At 36.7% G+C, this 20,608-nt stretch overlaps 1 protein-coding gene across 1 annotated transcript in view; it reads right to left on the bottom strand.

Annotated features, from left to right (window-relative positions):
• LOC118822942 overlaps positions 1–20,608 on the bottom strand; it is a 42,702-nt gene that overhangs the window by 12,617 nt on the left and 9,477 nt on the right. The window contains exons 7-14 of the mRNA XM_036592267.1: positions 19,099–19,272; positions 17,594–17,770; positions 7,327–7,500; positions 7,067–7,243; positions 4,268–4,321; positions 2,442–2,454; positions 1,102–1,240; positions 44–118 (exon numbers count right to left, since the gene is read on the bottom strand). Of these exons, the coding sequence (XP_036448160.1) occupies positions 44–118; positions 1,102–1,240; positions 2,442–2,454; positions 4,268–4,321; positions 7,067–7,243; positions 7,327–7,500; positions 17,594–17,770; positions 19,099–19,272 (983 nt within the window). The remainder of the gene's footprint in view (positions 1–43; positions 119–1,101; positions 1,241–2,441; positions 2,455–4,267; positions 4,322–7,066; positions 7,244–7,326; positions 7,501–17,593; positions 17,771–19,098; positions 19,273–20,608) is intronic.

Genomic DNA, 20,608 nt, shown 5'->3' with positions numbered 1-20,608 from the left:
GGACTGGTGAATACATTTTATAGGCAATACACATGCACGTTACCTTCAGTGAGAGTAGGAGCACTGAGAGAGCTGCCAATCTGAACACTGTTGGTACTAAAACTGGAAGCTTCTTGACCTAGAGGCAATAAAAAATACATTAAATAACTATATAATTAATATTATATTAATTACGCCATGATAAATGTGCATCACCATAAATAAGAGCTATTCATAGCCATGTCAGTGATTAGCACAGTTGTCTTTTTAATGCTGTGTGACCTAGCAAGTAAAATCCATGTGTAAATAAGGTCTGACATACTAAAGACCTGCCAAGTGAAGCTCTGATTGGCAGCAAAAAGAATAAAAAATTAAGAAGCAATGAAAAGCAAAATTCTCTTCAACCGAGCTACAAATTTTAAAAAAGTGCTAACAAATAATATGAAACTTTGTTATATATAATTTTTTTTTTTTTAAAAATTACTTTGTCTGAAATTCCAGTTGCTATGGCTATGGTTTTCTTTTTTATTTCCAATTTCTCAAGAATTCAATTTAAAGATAATTATTTAATTTCTGATATCATGAATTTGATATGTACATGTGAATATTACATATTAGTTTTCTAATGTAAAAAATGTGATTTTATTTTGCAAAATCTATTATACATAGAAAAATAGTACTTAAAGCTAAAACGTCTTGCAATAAAATCTATTCACACATTTATGCAACGTGTGAAATTACATTTCACTTTTGTGGATTACAAGCCAAACCTACTCTTTTCACACACAGTAAGATAACAGCACGGCCACGCCTCACATCGCACAGGCAGTGAAATATGCTGGCAATGCTTATTTCTGAACAAGCATATGTGTTACAACCATGCTGTTTGCTCTTAACATGGTAAATCTGGTGCAGCTTTTTATGAATCTGGCCCATAGCGGGGAGGATACAAGGAAAAAAATGTCTACTGCTTATTGTATACCACATTAAAAAATTAGACAAACATAGGAATTAGTAACTCATGGCCATTGCTGCAGCATATACAACTTATCTGTAGATTTAACTGCTCAGCTTGACAAAGAGATTCATTTACATAAAATTTGTTTCTCACCCGTCACTTACCTCCAGTTATGTTCACAACTGTAACCGAGCCTTGAAAATGATTTCCGTGGAGAAGAGGAGCACAGATGTTTCCTCCTGTCTGAGCTGTTATGTTGGTCAGGACAGGATCGACCTGAGCTGGAGTGGAAGATTCCATCTTCTAGCTAAAACATTATTGTTCAAGTTAGAAACTATAGTTTGGCAGTTGAAACTTCAACAGTTTCCTCTGTTCTTTCTCACCAAAGGTTATTTTTGATCCTTTCTCTTCCACTTTTTCATTTCCACTTTTAACTGGGTTGGACTGGATTAGCTCATCACCACAGGATGTTGCAGTAGAAGATTATTCACAGGCTGAAGAGGATGGAAAATTATGTATATCTGCAGGGATGGGCATCTTTTACAGAACTAATTAGAACTATCTGAAATATCCAGATATATACATATAATATTTAAATTACATAACTGAAATCTACACACATTTTTTAAAGCATAAATCATGATATTAAGCTATTAAACAATGACAATACTTTGTTTTTTTGTTTTTTTATTCTGTACCAAGTTTGAAGGAGAAGAACACAAAGTTTAACAGCTGGCACAGACCAGTTTTTTATTTCATGTTCTGTTTTGAGCTAAATTTCTACATTTCAGTGGCCTAGGCAATGCAAAATATAATGCAAACTCTACTGGGGACATATGAAATAATTGGGCTGTGTAGCAGTGGAGCTGTGTTCTCTGGAATGACGGAGCTACATTCAGTACCTTTGGGATGAGTTGGAGTGATCTGGAACTGACCATCCAACATCAGTACCTGACCAGACTCATACTCAATCACAGCAATGTTCCAACATCTAATGCTTTCCAGAAGAGTAGAGGCTTTTACTGCAGCAAAGGGGCACAAACTCCCCATTAATATACTTCATTTCAGAAGAAATGCTGACAGAGTAAATATCTAGAAACTTCCTCCACTCACTGGCTGCACCCAAATGACACCACCATGACTCACCAGGAGTGTCACACACAATGGTAATTCACACAAACAGCATTTTCTCTCCAGGACTGTTCAGAAAGCATATTCTACAGACATTCCTCTAACAAAATCTATAAAATCAGTTACTCTGATCAATAAAAAGATAACTGATAATATATAAATATATACATCTGTTTATCCTTGCCATGTTTTGCTTTGTTTTGCTGTGTGGCATTAGCATGTGCAAAAAATGTGACGCACTGAATGTGCTGCCTGTGTAATCCTGTTAACTGACCTGTTAACATTTACACATTAAATAGTCTTAAATGTGAGGCCTTTGTCTCCTAAAAATAATAGTGCTTGGCATGTGTCACTGTCGCAAGTAAATACTTACAATATTATTGTAACTGACCATAACAATCACAATTATTACAATGAAATACCAAATCAATTATATTATGTTATATTAGAGTTGTAAATGTTAACATATACACAGCATATAAAAGTTACAAGAAAGTTTCACAGAGTAAAGCCAGCCTTAGTGTTAGACCCGTTTTCTGTCATTTTTTAATGTGTCACCCCTCTCTGGCTTCTCAGATTTCTTCTGCCATTCACTCTACACTATAACAACAACACTTCCCATTTCCTAAATGATCACATCTCATCTCCAGGCATTGACCTTCAACCCTGACCTCTGGGCATGGGGCCATTGCGGCATCTTCGTGAGGTGGTACATGGAGCGGAGTGGGACGGAGTGTTCATAATGTTCAGGATATTTAATATAATGTGTGGAAGAGTACATAAGTTCTGCTAAGAGGTTTACATGCACCCGGCTGAATGTGTGAAATTGTGTGGGCAGATTATCAGAAAATTCTGGGGGAAAATTTAAATGCGTCAGCCTGGAAGCTGCACATTGGACTTTCCAACATGACTACAATCCAAAGCACAATGAAGAGCTGACCCTTCTGGCTGCAGTGGAATAAAGTGAAGGTTCTGGAGTGACCTTTCTCAACAGAACCTACTGAATAATCTCGGTTACTATCATTTTAATAAAAAATGTTCTATTCTGTGATGATTAACAGCTTAATCTGAGCAGTATTACTTAATAAAAGGACTACTACTCTGTTCTAAAAATGCTAAGCAGCTTACATGTTCAGCCAGTAGTATGTACACTTACGAGCAGAAATTCAGTAAGGTATATTTCCTAGTTTAATTTAGATATTGGATGAAAAATGTAATGTCAAACAACTTCTCATGAAATATTATATAAACACAGGTTGAAATGAAGTCTTAACTTTTCAGAGCCACACTGATGACTTTAACTACCTGACTTTACATGACTCATATTTCATTCTAACCACAGGACACTCTTCCTAGATTGTAGAACCAGTTTTAGACAGCAAACATATAAAAAAGGAAGATCTACGAGGCAACAAGCCGATATTAAGTCATCCACTCTGTCACAGGAAAGTGTCCCTAAACAGAACCTTAACTTCAGTATTGCAAAAAACAGACACTGATTTCTCAAAGTTTGATTTTTCATAAGACAGACCAGCATTACAGTTTTACATTTTTTCTAAATATTTCTCCATGTGTTAAAAAAAGTGCACAGCTTCAGTTTCATGGTATTGTGAAAGCCTTAGTTGAAGTTGAATGAACCAGAAATCCATATTTGTAGGCTTAAACTTGCCTTTTTGTTTGGCCCGAGGACTGTGCAGAGCAGGGGCTTCCAATTCCAGACTAGTGACCCAACACTCATTAACTAATTAACAAGCACCTCTTTGGATGGGTCAGGTGTGTAATGTAGAAAAACCATTATATATGCAGAGCAAATGGGTCTTACGACTGAAATTGGAAACCCCTGCTGTGAATGAAAAATGCATCTTTTCATGCCTGATAGAGTGAACTCTACATGTAAAGGCTAAGAGAAGTTAACATTTAAAATGTGCTGTTTTGATTAATGAATAGGGATATGATTGAATATTCCATTTTTTATTTGTTTTCTAGGAAAGACAACAATGTGCAGATGTCCAGATAAAATCTGTTGGTGTGAAACCCCACAGATTTCAATTATATGGCTGCCACATTGATACAAAATTGTAAGGCAGAAAAAAACTAATAGAAAAAGAGAGAACTATAAATTTAGCCCATTGTTTTCTGAGTCTCCCATTTGTCCCACTTTTTGCCACTAAACATTACTACTCATTTAGAAGGTTGTACCGGTGTCTGCGGTCCTGATTGGTTCCAACTAGATCTGTGCTGCGTTCCCCTGGCCTAACACAGAAAAAACATTGAGAATCATAAAATAACTTCAAAATGTACTGTGTCAGGGCTGAATGATTGACTGTTTTTTTATTTGGAGATCATAATTTATTTGGATTATATTTCAAATTTCAAATTATAACTTACATTAGACATAGGTGTCTTAACAGGGTTAAAGTGGAGAAATGTGCATTTTGGCCTTTTCACTTTACCTTAAGTGAGCTCTGTAAAACCTCTTCAGGCAAATGTTTGAGTGGAAAGTGTAAAAAAAAAAAAATCTATAATCGTATATTGAGTTTCAGATACCAAAATAAATACTGTACTCTAGAGGCCAAAATAAATACTTCACTTTTACAGTCAGCATAGTCTTAAAAAAAATCATGAGACATAAAATTTGAGGACAGTTAAGTCAACTCAAATGATTTGAGGAAACTCATTTACACTTAAGTAAATTGAGTAAATTGTATTCACCCCATTTGTCTTGTTGACATTAAAATTATTGAGTAATTGTCAAATATGTTTAAGCTGTACAAATTCAATATAATTAAGTAATTGCAAATAAACTAGGCTATTATTTTAACAAATTCATATTGTATTGCATAGATATGATCATTGACATTTATAACAATGTCTTGTCTATCTTAATGTCACTACAGACCACGTCAAACAGTAAAGTGGTCTGTACGGTACAGAGTACAGATGTAGTCTGTATGGTATTTAGCCACAGCAGAACCTCACTCAGGAAACTCACAAGTGCATGAATCTGCGATTTAAAATAATGCACTTTGCACAATAATGCACTTAAACAGGAATTAGCTAAACATTTTCCCCAGACTGTGCCTGTGATAGGTGTAAATATAGTCCAGCAACCCATTCACATATGTTTTAACCACCCTGTGCAGAGACGGCTATTTTTGGCATTACTCATTGTTATTGTTAAATGCATGAATGTAGTTCTAAAAGAGAAAGAGAAGTGAAGGAGCATTGGTAGGTCTATCTTAGGTCTGTAAATGATATTGAACTGAATGTGAATATAGTTTATAAGTGAATATTTATGTGGACTGTAGAACACAAAATTTACTCTGGCCACTCCACACCTAACACTGCAGCACCATTCAGGAATGTACCTGCTACTGGAACACAGCAGTCACTCATGGAACCTGATTCAGTGATTACCATCAAACACATAACCCTCACACACCTCATTAACAGGTAAAAGAAATTAAATTATATAACCACACACATACACAACATTACCCTCTAGGATTTTTAAAATGTCAGTCAGACTACAGAAAGGCATTACTTTTCAGTATCTTAAAAACAAAACATTCTCACTAAATAAAGTCAGATTGATGAGCTGTAATAATACAATTTAGGGATTGGTAACATTGCACATGCAATATACTTATAAAAGATTACCGTAGGTCAGTGGTCATAGGCTACATGACGCCTACATAAGCTCTTTATGACAACATCACTCATCAAAGGTTACATTTGCCAATCAAATCAATGTCACCTGATATAGGTGTTATGTCACCTTGACACCAAAGTTGACAAAAGCAGCCTTTGTGACAGATGATGTCTATTGGAATAAGCCTTTATGAATGTTTATGTAGGGCAGGTGTCTAAGCAGAGAAAAAAGTAATATTCTTTTTAAAAATGTGAATTTAAGAAATCTCCTGCTAATTTCTCTTTCTATCTTCATGAACACTGATTTCAGCATGTCGTTTGACTGTGGATGTGATGTTTATTATAACAGACCACACCATGCTTTTAACAATCTGATTGGCTGTCTCCCAGCAAATCTTGCTTCTTATTTAAATAAAACTGAGAGAAGCTAAAATTTATATAATCCTCTCCATGTGCTTGGCAATGCAGCTGCTCCCCCATGCACAACTGCTGCCTGTTTCTATAGAAATGATTTAAAGGCAGAACAAAAATCGCTTCGCTGTAATGTAAACACAGTGTCACTCTGGCTCTTATTACCATTGTGGGGTCCTTCACTAACATGAGAAGACTAATGGACACACCGCTGGAGGTGCAGTCACTGTTGTACAGCAAGTGATGTCATTTGGAGATCATATAGCTCAAAGCTGCAGCCATGTTTACAGATTTAAACAATAAGAACCACGTAGAACCTTGTACTGACATATGTTCCTCACCTATATTTTACGTTCTTTTTTTACCTAATATTTAGTATTTATATGGTTTTTGTATAATGTGACTTGTAGTCCAGGCAGTGGTGCAGAGTAAAAATTTTATACATTGTCCATTTCTCTGTGTATTTGAAAAACTCTTGAATTTTGAATATTGATTTCTCTCCTCATAGGATTGAGTTGCTCTATGGTTTTCAGATGCTGTAAGACAGAGAATAAGAGAGAATTATCAGACTACAAACTATGACAAAATCAGTGTAAACACTCTTAACACACACAATAAAGTTTCCGAGTTGCCCTAGAGGCCTTTAAACCTTATTCTGAATCATGATAATAGTGGTAGGACTGATCTTAATCAGCTTCTACTCTTTTGTGCAAGAAAATAAGAGGACTTCACAACAGTCCTACATATAATAAACATGGTAAAATGCACAAGAATATTCTTTTATAACATAAAAAATATATGTATAACCACATATTTGTGAGTGACATATGAGTGTCTGAGAGTGAATGAAAGGTATACACAAAAACTATAGTTTGCATTAAACTATCAACATCCTGTGTGCATTTATTTATAAAGAGACAGTAAGTTTTAACTCACTGTAGTTTCTCCAGTTTACAGTGTGGATCCTCCAGTAGATCAGAGAGCAGCTTCACTCCTGACTCTCCTGGTTTATTGGAGTTCAGGTTCAGCTCTCTCAGGTGAGATAGGGGGTTTGATTTTAGAGCTGAAGCCAGAGCAGCAAAGCCTTCATCTGTAATAGCGCAGTAACACAGCCTGCAGACAGAAGATACAATCCTTACACTTACAGACCAACATACACACACATACACATAAAGTGTGTAAAGTGACAATCTTACTCCAGTTTCTCCAGTCTACAGTGTGGATTTTCCAGTCCAGCAGAAAGCAGCTTCACTCCTGAATCCTGTAGTTTATTGTAACTCAGGTTCAGTTCTCTCAAACTTGAGGGGTTTGAGCTGAGAGCTGAGGAGAGAGCTTCACAGCTTTTCTCTATGAGACTACACTTACTCAGCCTAGGAAAGAAGTGATGACACATGAGAACACTGATGTCACAAACACACACACACACACACACACACACACACAGTCATAAAGTGATGATCTTACTCCAGAATCTCCAGTTTACAGTATGGATTCTTCAGTCCAGCAGAGAGCAGCTTCACTCCTGAATCCTGCAGGGTTTCATTGTGACTCAGGTTCAGTTCTCTAAGAGTTGAGGAGTTTGAGCTGAGAGTAGAGGACAGAGCTGCACAGCTTTCCTCTGTGAGATTACACTTACGCAACCTGGGAGAAAAATGATAATACATCAGAACACACATGCACACCACTGTGACATAACAACCAGTTATAATATCACTGAGCCAGATGTACACCTGTCCACACCAGCTCAGCACCCTTTGTTTCAAGCAATCTTTGCTGTATTGCTCGGTTTGTTGAACTTTCCTTGTGTGTTTGAGCAGGAGTTTCAGAACCTAGTGGACATTTTTATTCCCTTATTTTGTTTGTTAATTTAGGCACATGCTCGTTCCTGAAACTGTATTCGCCCACAACTTCGTTATCATATTTCAGCAACAAAAATCTTTGTTGTGGCAAGGTCCACTTGTCAATTTTTGAAACACATGTTACTTAATCTTAATTGAAGCAGCAGAATCAGTACACAGAGGTAACAACAACCTGAAATCACTACTATGACAGTCTATGACACAACCTAATTTCTCTACCTAATGGGAAAACAATAAAATCACAAAAATCCTGTTTTGTTTTGCTAGTAGTTTTCTTTTGGTGAGAGAGATATATGAGTAGTTTAAGATACCATTTGGTGTTCATGGAATTTTTATGATTTTATTGCTGTCTGTTCAATGGAGGAACTTGTTGTGTTAAAGGCTTGTTAGCATTTTCATATTATTATAACATCTCTAATCATTTTTCTCCTAAATAGGAGATAAAGTAGCTTTCAAAAATTGAAACACTGAGTCTAGCCAGCAAACCTTGCCACATCAAAGACTTTAACTTTAAAATTATGAATGAAATTATGCTTGTATACTCTCAAGCAGTGTTTAGTGTTTAGTCTGGCACTGGGTCTGGGGAGAGACTGCATTCTGTTAAAAACTACCAGTGAATTGTAAGCTAAATAGAATAATTTATAAAAAGCATTATTATAATCATTAATGTATCATCATGTGTGATTCATAAGATTAAATTAAGAAAAAGTACAGCAACACACTTATGACTGAACATACTCACACAGCTCTTCTGGATGACTTGATTACTGGCAGCAGCTTCAGAAGACATTCATCTGATGGATAATACCTATCCAGGACAAACACATCCAATTCCTTTTCTGAGTTCAGCAACACAAACACCAGTGCTGACCACTGGGCAGGAGAGAGTCTGGCTCCATGGAGACATAAGTGATCTCCTCTGCTCAGGTATGTTTGAACTTCCTGCACCAAAGAATGATCATTCAGTTCATTCAGACAGTGGAACAGATTGATGGATTTCTCTGGAGAGGGATTCTTCCCTGATCTTCTCCTTGATGTACTGGACTATTTCCTCTTTGCTGTGAGAGCTGCTTCCTGTCTGTGTCAGTAGGCCTCGTAAGAGAGTCTGATTGGACTCCAGTGAGAGGCCCAGAAGGAAGCGGAGAGATCCAGGTGTCCATCCTCACTCTGTAAGGCCTTGTCCACTGCAGACTTAAGGAAGTCTGACATTTTTGACTTTTTGAAAATATCAGAGAGATCAGTGGTCAGCTGTTTTGTTCCTTCTCTGCTAATGAAGGAGAGAAATGCATATAAAGCAGCCAGAAAGTCCTGAATGCTCAGGTGCACAAAGCTAAACACCTTCAGCTCAAACTCCTCTCTGAAGATCTGGGTACAAACTCCTGAGTACACTGACACTTCTCTGACATCAGTGCCACACTCTCTCAGGTCTTCCTCATAGAAGATCAGATTGCTTTTTTCCAGCTGTTGGAAAGCCAGTTTTCCCAGTGCCAGAATCATCTTTCTAGTCTGCTGAAGATCAGTGTCACATTTCCCATGGTACTTTTGGTCCTTGTGTTTGATCTGAAAGATCAGGAAGTGAGTGAACATTTGAGTCAGAGTCTTGGGGATCTCTCCACTCTCTGCTTCACCCAACACTCTCTCTAGAACAGGGGCTGCAATCCAACAGAAGACTGGGATGTGGCACATGATGTAGAGGCTTCTTGAGGACTTCATGTGTGAGATGATTTTATTGGCCAGGCTTTGGTCACTGATTCTCTTCCTGAAGTACTCCTCTTTCTGAGGGTCACTGAACCCTTGTATCTCTGTTACCAGGTCAACACACTCAGGAGGAATCTGATTAATTGCTGCAGGTCGAGAGGTTATCCAGAGGAGAGCAGAGGGAAGCAGATTCCCCTTGATGAGGTTTGTCAGCAGCACATCCACTGAGGCTGAATCTGTTACATCCCACAAGCTCTCATTGTTCTGGAAATCTAGAGGAAGTCGACACTCATCCAGACCATCATGATGAACATGACTTTGTGAGCATAAAAGTCTATTGACCATAACTCTTTTATTTCAGGGAAAAAAATATGAAGAAGCTCCACCAAACTGAGCTTTTTCTCCTTCATCAAATTCAGCTGCCTAAATGGAAGCGGAAATAAAATTATGTCCTGATTAGCTTTTCCTTCAGCCCAGTCCAGAATGAACTTGTGCACAGATACTGTTTTTCCAATTCCAGCGACTCCTTTAGTCAGCACAGTTCTGATGGGTCTGTCCTTGAAGAGGTCATTGCATTTGATGGGTTTCTCCTCTGTTGCTGGTCTCCTGGATGCCTCCTCAATCTGTCTGACCTCATGTTCATCATTGACCTCTCCACTCCCTCCCTCTGTGATGTAGAGCTCAGTGTAGACCTCATTCAGAAGGGTTGATGTTCCATACTGGGAGATTCCTTCATTAATTCTTTTACATTTATCTGTCAGTTTAAATTTAAGCTTTTTCTGATATCCAGGATTCAGCTCTAAAAACACAAGATAAGTACTGTATGTGATGATAATTATTTTGCTTTATGACCACTACTCACAGAAGCAAATTCATTATTCATTATTCAGCTTTTACTTGTTTTCATTAATTAAATGTTTTCATTTACAGATATTCTGTTTAGCATTCTCTGGAATATCTGAATATTTTATAAGAACAAGAAAAGCCAAATACATGTTTTACCTAATCAGTAAATAGAAAAAATATTTTCATTGCTGCTTTCATTACTTTTTAGTCATTGTTTTGCAAAAAACAACACTTGTTCTTGAGGAATGATGAAGATGAGGAACCACTTTTTACTGGAACACACACTAAACTCAGTCTCTTTGGCACCATCGCCTATTTTCCTCATCTCTGGACAGCTTCTTGTTTATTTTTGGTTATAAATAAAACAGGGTGTTCTAGCTAGCCAATAATCAGAAGCAATAGGAAATATATTTAGACTGCACCAAAGAGTCTGGTGTACAGAGCAGGAAACTGTGTGCTACTTGTGAAAAGCTATTGTTTGACTTGTTGAACAAAAATGTTTTTCTCCATGGACATGCGTGATGTCATAAAAGTAGCAAACATTGGTTATTTGAATGTTTTTCCTATTTTCTGATGTTTTATGTAATATAAAAGCACTTATAACTTGCTTATATAACTGCAATCATTCGGATGTGAGAGGTAAAAACTGGTCCTAGATCAGCTTAATCTGATAAGTGTGGATCAGTGTTCTTCCTCTAAAGTTACAGTGATGTAATAAAGCCCCGCCCACAGCTCTTACTGCTCTGTAATATGTTAGCGAGGTCTGTCTTCTTCATGTTCCTCAGCATGTTCAGTGTGATCTTCAGCACCCCCTCTCTGGAACTGCTCTGATCCTCCTCATCCTCCACCTCTCTCTCAGAGCATGCTGGGTAATCTGCACTCAGCAGCTTCTTGAACCTCTTCAGCTCTTTCTTCACCAGAGAGATTATTTTGTGCTCCACATCCTGATTAGGAATAAACAGTAAACAGAAAACCATAAAAAACACTGTTATCTTACAGAGAGATGATTTATCACATGTTTGCTCAGAGTTACTGTTAATTGGCACATACTAAAAACTGCAAATCAATTTTATATATTTTACTAATGAAATAATATGTACACACACCTTGAATATGGACTCCACCTGATTTATGCTGGTCATTTTTGATTGCTCTTTATGGGCACTTTTTTAGGGAGAAAAAACAAAACACATATATACAAACTACAAGACTGATTCATTATTAACAATTATTAAATAGAAATGTTATATTTTCTCTCTACATTACACTCAGTTCCAGGTATAAATCTCCACATTACTGTTATATATTCTCGACATTACACTCAGTTCCAGGTCTAAATTTCCACATTACTGTTATATATTCTCGACATTACGCTCAGTTCCAGGTATAAATCTCCACATTACTGTTATATTATCTACATTACGCTCAGTTCCAGGTATAAATCTCCACATTACTGTTATATATTCTCGACATTACGCTCAGTTCCAGGTATAAATCTCCACATTACTGTTTATATCTACATTACACTCAGTCCAGTACAAATCTCCACATTACTGTTATTTCTCTACAGTTTCCAGGTACAAATCTCCACATTACTGTTATATACTCTACATTACACTCAGTTCCAGGTATAAATCTCCACATTACTGTTATATTCTCTACATTACACTCAGTTCCAGGTATAAATCTCCAAATTACTGTTATATTCTCTACATATATTCTCTGGGACTGGGAGTGAGGAACACTGTCCTTACTCACATCAGGAGAACTATCTCTCTCACTGAAGTGATAGGGATAATCCATTGACTCGTCAGTCTTCATGGACACACAGCTGGGTTCAGGTGAGTCTGATCTTTCTCTCTGACTCAGACTAAAACACAATGAAACAATGTGCCTGATCAGTTAATTTAATGACATTTTAATATAGGTAATTTTTTTTAACTCTATTTAGTTCAGATCAGTCAAAGAGTCTGCTGATGGTCTTTGTTTACATTTAGCACATACTTTTGTTTTAAGTGAATGACATTATATAGGCAACAGTACTGGAACAGTTTGGGCTTTAATGCCCTGTTTGAGGGCACAGTCTGTATGTTTCAGTGATCATCAGCTGGGACTGAAGCTCTTGATCCAAAGCCCAGTTATCTGACTACAGAGCTACTTTATTAACTGAAAACACTTCATCAGCACATCTGTGTTCACAGTGTCACACTATTCTCTCACCTCTGGTCTCTCTCTGTGCGTGTTCTTCTCCAGAGGAACTCATTTTGGAGCTCATGTCTCCTACAGGTCACAGCTGGATCCCTGCAAACAGACACATGCAGAGAAAAGGAGCAGGACACACAGTTACTTCACTCCAAAATCACTGTCTCAGATTCAGCCCTGCCTCATCAGACTGTTCACCTACAGAGAAATATTCATCAGGTCAGAAAGTCAATTCTGTCAGTTAAGAATTCAGTAAAAACCTACTGAACTGATCTTTATTCAAATTAGTCAAAAACTACAGCTCAGATTTACAGACTCACCTTCTTACTCTCCTGACTTGCTTTATGTTTGTCTCTTCATAAAATGGAGCTTCACTTCCACTAATGGGGTGAAATGGGGTTTCACTTCCACTAAAACCTGTTCTGACTGGTATAATCATGAGAAAAGCCGCATGTCACCTGCTCAGTTGCTTTCAGTATCAACTGAACATTCACAAGGTTTTAGGTAACCCCTTAAATGTCCAGGGCCCACCAGCAGGCCAAAGTTTTACTACACACTTGTATAACCTAAGAGCAACTCAGCTAGTTGTACATTGTAGTCCATGTAGTTACTGAATAAAAAGCCTTAGTATGTCATAAGCCTGGAATTTTAAGGGGTTAATTAACTTTTCTTGCTGAGTGATGAATGGAAGCCCAGAAAGGCCAGGGATTCATGCGATTAACAGTTTAGCCACTCTGTATTTTTGCTTAGTGTTCAGTAGCCCATTCAACCATGGCCTTAGTTTAAGAGGGCTATATTGGTCATTAGTGTTGGAGATGTAAGGAGCTGAGCCCAGTATTTTCTATGATTGCACTTCAAAGCATGCCAGCTTTCTGTGTAACAAACCATACAGTGAAAAGCCATAAAGAATAAAAAAAACTTCATTTGAAAATGAAACCAATAAACAGTCTGACATAGATAGTAAGCCTAATAAAACAAAAAATGGGAAAATAAATCTGAACACAACAGAATTATTGATGTTACATGCTAAAGTTTATGGGGAAACTATATTACACAGTATTTGATCAACCTTAATTTATACTCATAAATGTGTTTTGGGAGAATTCTCATTTTGAAATAGTCAAGTAAGAAACAAAGCAACTCATAACAGATAAGAAACAAAAAAAACAATAAGAACAATTCAAGCAATAAAAATATATATATATATTTTTCCCCAACTTATTTTACACTGGCTAAAGAATAACAGTGAGGTGAGAATTAAATAGCTTTAAAAGCTGCTAGATGTCTTCCAAGTTGCCAGAGCACAATAAATAAAACGATTTAAAATTATTAGTAAAAACATAAAAGACCAGCAATGTAATCCAATCACTGCAGTGAGTTCTGTAAAAACCTTGTTAATAGTCAACATAGATGTGATGTATGGAGGCACGTGTATGATTGGAGCTTTAGGAATAAATAATATTATAATAATCTCCTTCTGAGTCGCGGAGGTAGGCTAAAGTATGCACACATAAAATATCACCATGATCATGATGGAGAGAAATGTTGCTTCAATAAGTATTTTTCTACATTGAAAAGGAAAACTCTTATTTCTACAAAAGAAACCATATTTGTGCTTTCAATTTTCTTTATTTACATGAAATTTAAAGTTATTTTCTCATCATGCTAAATTCCAAGGTTCTTGTACTCTGCAACTCTTCCCAACTATAACCTTTTCATGGTGGAGCTGGTCAGATTATCATAGTCAATATGTTGGCTCTGGTGAACAATATAAATGTAGTCTTTTTGGCATTAAGAACTAAGCTCAACTTGTAAATCATCAAAGCAGCATTGGAAGGCCTTAGCTGCTGAATATTCCATATTGGCAGAACTGTCTTTTACGCAGAGGAGTACATTACAGCCGGTTATGAGGGAAATTACATAATCTATATAAATTTTAAACAAAACAGGCCCCAGAAATGAGCCCTGTGGAACTTCTTCTGAAATTGATACAGAAACAGATTTATCATTACCAGTAGCTGCACAATGCTGTCGGTCTATAAAGTAATTATGAAGCCATTTATAAGCGTTATGATCAAAGCCAATGATGTGATGTTTTTTTAAAGCAAAGAGTGAACTGTATCAAACACTTTTGACAGGTCAATAAAACCAACACTGCAATACTTCTTATGAGGCAGTAACAATCTAAAAAAATAAAGACCGTAATAAGTCCTGTTTTTCTTGAGAAACCAGACTAGTGAGCATGTGTTCTTTCAACTCACTCCATCCTCACCAAGCTCAGATGACTCTAAACTGATCCTAAACTGATGACCCTACTGATCTACATATCCCTGTATATTTTATACCAGTAAACTATATGAATTGACCCCTATGACTAGGGAACCCGTTTTCTTCTTTGTTTCCGGATAGCAAAACATTAACAAACAAACCAAATAATGTTAGAAAAATATTGTATAAAGAAATGAATAATGAATATACAACCTAGCCATGTCCAGTTCCACCCAATAGCTAGGTCTCCCCAGTCACGCGATACTACAAGCGCTGGGAGGAGGATGGCTATCACATGCTTCCTCTTAAATCACTGGAAGCCAGCTGCCTTGTCTTGTTGGATCACCTCTAACACAATCGTCATTGGACAGCTAAAGACATTTGGTGGTGAACAATAACTGCCTATTCTGAGTGATGGGGGGAGAGGGAGGACCAGCCAACCCACTCAGAGAGAGGATCTCCCCATGATAGGACCAACACTTAGACAGTTGTAGCAGATAAATAAGCAATAATCGATAATAAATAAAGAATCAAAGAATGCAGTTCTGTTTGGAATGCTCTGAACATGATACAGTGCAAGCAGAGGCTCTGGCAGGCCTAACTACAACAGCTTAGCTACCATAAGAACCAGAAGGTATCACAGGCATGAGGGCTCCCTGAGATATCAGAGCCCCTCCACTCCACCATCAACAAACCTAATTGTGTGAGTGGAAGCCTGTGATTTAGGTGAGTGTGACGTTTCATAACAGGAAATGAGGTCACTTAGGTACTGAGGAGCTCCTCCTGTACATACTCTTATCACATGGAGTGATCAACCAACGTGGGGAGTTTGATGAACGGGTGTCTGGAGGTGCAGTCACTGGTGAACAGGAAGTGATGTCATTTTGGAGATGACCAACAAGAACCAAAACACACTACTTTCTCTGGTTCCAGAAGTAAGAATCCCATTTATTTTCTTCATAGACATTTTAAAAAATCCTTGCATAAAGAGTTTTAAGCATTCAACCACACCAGTCAGCTACAAGATAAACCATGACATTATAAGTCAAATCTGAGCAAAGAATGCTTTGAAAAATGAATAAAAACACAAAGTTACAAGACTGTGTACTTAACCTGTTAAGTGTTGGAATGAACAACATATCCCACAAAGCACTACAAATGGTTTCAACCAATCACTTTCACTCCTTTTTGTGCCAACGTTTGCAACTACGTTCTCATAATGTTTTTGTGGATACTACTGTTTCATTATTATTATTATCATTATTATATACTTTTTATGTACCTGTAATGTTTGAATTTCATCATTTTCATTTTAAGAGTTCTTGTATTTTATCATTGCTATCAGGTTTTCTGTTGTGGTGCAATGAATCTTATGAAATAATTAATTTGTTTAACTCTATAAGAATTCTATTAATCCAGACATGGGGTACCTCCTTATTTTCCTTGCAGAGGTGCGCAGAGGTGCGAGGAAAACACAAATATTTGTGCTCCACAACACAAATATGATTGCTGAAAGGAAATCTGAAAGCTATATGGCCAAACTCAGATTTTCAGCTCTCCAAACTCTCCTCCCCTCATCCCTCAATAAGACGGCGCTGTGCTTTGTGGTGTTCTGGTACCAAACTACACAGTTTGAATCTCCATGGTAACAGTGACATCCCTGACTGGCGGTGCTTGCATGTATAGGTAATGTATTTCTTTATAAGGAATGGATTAATAAAATATGATTTTTTTGGAAACAAAGTTCATGCAAGACTGAGTCATGGCTTTATTGGGAGTATATACCATTATCCCACAATTTCTTAGCTTGTAGTAAGTCTATGTTGGATACGGCTGGATAAAATATTATAAGCAAAAATCAAATTCCATATGGTGAATATTAATTAGGGAGACTGCTCAGTTTTCACTGAGAGTGTGTTGATGTTTGTATTGAGACTTCATCATCTCCTCATAACTCTCTGTGTGTGGAACTCATAACAGCTCATCTGAATCCTGTGGGTTGATGCTGTAAGACAGAGAAAAGAAGAAAAGAGCAGATTAAACAGCAGAAATAGATGCTTTTTTGCATTGGACTTGAGTAAAGATGACTAAGATTTGCTTTGTTGAAGTCCCCTAAAACAAAAAGAACAGTGTTTGTTTATGTTCAATGCTGATAAAAAATGAATCTCTCCTTCAGTGAGCTATCAAATCAGAGACCAATTTCCCCTTTTGTTTAACAATTATAGTTCATACTGGCATTAAAACAGTAAATGTAAGTCTGTAAATGGGCCACTATGCTTTTCTTCATACAGAAGAAAAGCATAGTGTCCCACAAGGTTCTGTTCTAGGATCTCTACTACTCTCTTTATATGTGCTACCACAGTGTAATGTCTGTGAGCATTGCATCGGCTTCCGTTGCTATGCTGATGACACAATTGTATATATCAACCAAAGTAGATGATAAAACAGAACTTAAGATTGAGGACTAAGCAAACAACAAAAATCTCAGTCTTGTCTCTGCCTCAGCATCATTTTGACTTGGTCTTGTCTTAGTCTCAGGGTACAGTAGACTCAGAAATTGTTCTTGAGACCAGCTGTCCCAGTAACTCACTGCAGTTTCTCGAGTTTACAGTGTGGATCCTCCAGTAGATCGGAGAGTAGCTTCACTCCTGACTCTCCTGGTTGATTGTCAATCACATCCAGCTCTCTCAATTGTGACGAGGTGTTTGATTTTAGAGCTAAGGCCAGAGCTGCAAAGCCTTCATCTGTAATACTGCAGTTATAAAGACTGCACAAAAAAGGAGAAAAATACACTAAGAACTCAGCACACACAAAATACAAACAAAATAAATCAATGAACATAGGTTACATAAAAGCTACAAATATAACAAGTTTTATGTATATGTGTGCATATGTGTTGAAACATATCATAAACATAAAAACATCTAAATATTTACATAAATATGTCAGCCTATTAGTAGTTAGAGATGAGATTGTAATGGAATGATTGAATCTTAATATATAAAAATATAAATAGATAGGTCAGTGCTGAGCACCAGTAATATGAAAAATGCTTGTAAGACAGTGGCCACAAAATCTGCTCAAATGAAGAAAAAAATGTTAAATGTATTTTTTATGATACTGATTTGTGATTAGATTTAAAACTTTTTCACACTTTGTGTTGTGCTACCTAGCTGATATGTGCAGGCGTATCAAATTCGCAAGGACACTTTAGGGCATTTTCTAAATATGATATGTCCTGCAATGTTGTAACATCAGCCTACACCTTTTTACTAGCAGTAGTGCAACAAGGCAACAAAATCAACACCAAGATGCATGAAACCCATCAAGCATCCTAGGTTAAAGCCTATTGGCGCAATAAGCATGAAAAAATGTTTATGGATCATTTATGTCTGAACTTTGAGGGCTATATGTACCAAACTACACATTTGCTGTATAATTTTGACGATGCTTATTTTAGCCTTTATGGTGAAGAAGCATTGTAAGCATCACATGCAAAGGCCAAAAATGCAACACTTTAACACAAGCTGATGTTTTCTAAAATATTTTTGGCTTTTGGAACTAGAAAATGACACTTTTGCAGAATCACTTTTACTGCTGGCCCAGGCACACTTTTGACCACACCTGGAGCTTTACATTCAAAATACACAACACATATATGCATTGATAAAAAACTGTTAAAGAGCTGCTAAAGGACCAGAGCTTGATATCAATTTTTAAGCATTGATTGGAGGGCTGAAAAAATCTGAACCTTTGGAGCAGCCGATTGGACTATACCTTGCATATTCAGGAATGTGGGCTATTTGTTTGTATTAGTTATCACATTTATTTTGTAAATTACATTTACACTAAACGACACCCGTTTTTGCACATGTGAAATGCATTTGCATTATAGTGTGTTTATATATTATTTTTTTCAGCATCCTCTCATCAGTTACTTTCATTAATTGTCTTCATCACTTTTGCTTTATTCTTGCTTATTTCAGTGTTTTGGTCATCTTTGGGTCAATTCAAAATTCACTACTCAAGGTATAGTTATGCTGAAGCAAAACAACCATACAGACTCATCTACATCAACAATGATATTTATCTCACCTCACTGTCTCCAGTTTACAGTGTGGATTCTTTAGTCCAGCAGAGAGCAGCTTCACTCCTGAATCTTGCAGTTTATTGTAACTCAGGTTCAGTTCTCTCAGATATGAGGAGTTTGAGCTGAGAGCTGAGGCCAGAGCTGCACAGCTTTTCCCTGTGATATTACACCAACGCAGCCTGGAAGAGAAATGCAAATATATCAGAACACCATCAGCACACATGCTATATGAAGGGCTGAGAACTATTAAATCCACCCCAGAGGTGATTTTAATCACACTTGTATGTGTGTATGTGCATATGTATGACCTATATCAGGGTAAGATTAAAAAAAGCATTATCTTTTACTGATACACTGATACATCTTTTACTGATGGCTCAAGTTTTAGCCAATATGACTTCTCAACAGCACGTGGATTGACTTCTACAGTGATATACATGGTGATTCTGACAGACTTCTATACACTACAGGAGTGGCTTCCATTCTTTCAGTGCATTACTAATGAAGAAATTCCATGTTGCATTGCTGCACTTCACTCACATTTAGCACATATCAAACTTCAGTCTGCATGATTGGTATGGAGAAAACTAGTGGGATCTCACAAAAGCCCACAATTAATACTTTTTCTTTCTTTAAGTAAATCAAATCTAAAGTAACAGTGCCTTAATATTTTCCATAAATGTTTTTAATAGCTTGCTGCAGTTTTTTTTTTTTACTTAAAAAATGCAGTATGTATGACATTTCACAATGGTAATTCTACCCCTCAAAATTAATTATCAGTTGGTGTACTAAAAGTTGTGTCAAGCATAACATACTTGGAAACTCCAGACATGTTGCTAGCTGCTATCTCATCCTATTGCAAATATGCAACAATGAAATAGGTTCCCATAATTCCCCAAAGACTAATGCACCATGGTGGAGATGGTAATACACGAAAAAATATTTTTGAATCATGGAAAAAAAGTTATGACTTTGTTCTCCATTTTTACAATTTTATAGTGATCATTGTTAAAACTGCATCACATATTGATTGAGCGTGGTTTTAATGAGGTCAGGATTGACAATGACTTTATACCAGTTTGTTAGATCAGTACTCACAGTTTCACTGCTGACATTGCAGCAGCTTTATGTATATCAGTAGATGAAAACATTCAGGCTGTCAGATCAATACAACAAAATGATGTGTAACATCAAAACTGGAAGAAAATCCTCCATTTTTTGCCTATGTGATAATGACTTTCATTCACCATTTCTGATGCTGTTTTATAAACAAAAGTCTAAAAAAGTTGTGAGTGTACAAAAATATAAATAAGAACACACAATGATTTGTAAAACTGTTTTTGATCTGTCTCCAGCTGAGATCAGTAAAAATACAAAATATTTGATGTTCTAACTAATTAACTTTATTGTTTTGTGTGTATGTATACTCATTCAATGTTTGATGCCTGCAGCATGTTCTTACAGGGTCTCTGCTGTCTTATACTGCACTTCATAATGTGCCACGTTTTCAATGGG

This window comes from Colossoma macropomum, unplaced genomic scaffold (assembly GCF_904425465.1).
Source record: "Colossoma macropomum unplaced genomic scaffold, Colossoma_macropomum, whole genome shotgun sequence".
NCBI lineage: Eukaryota > Metazoa > Chordata > Actinopteri > Characiformes > Serrasalmidae > Colossoma > Colossoma macropomum.
This window is presented reverse-complemented; position numbering and strand designations above follow the sequence as displayed.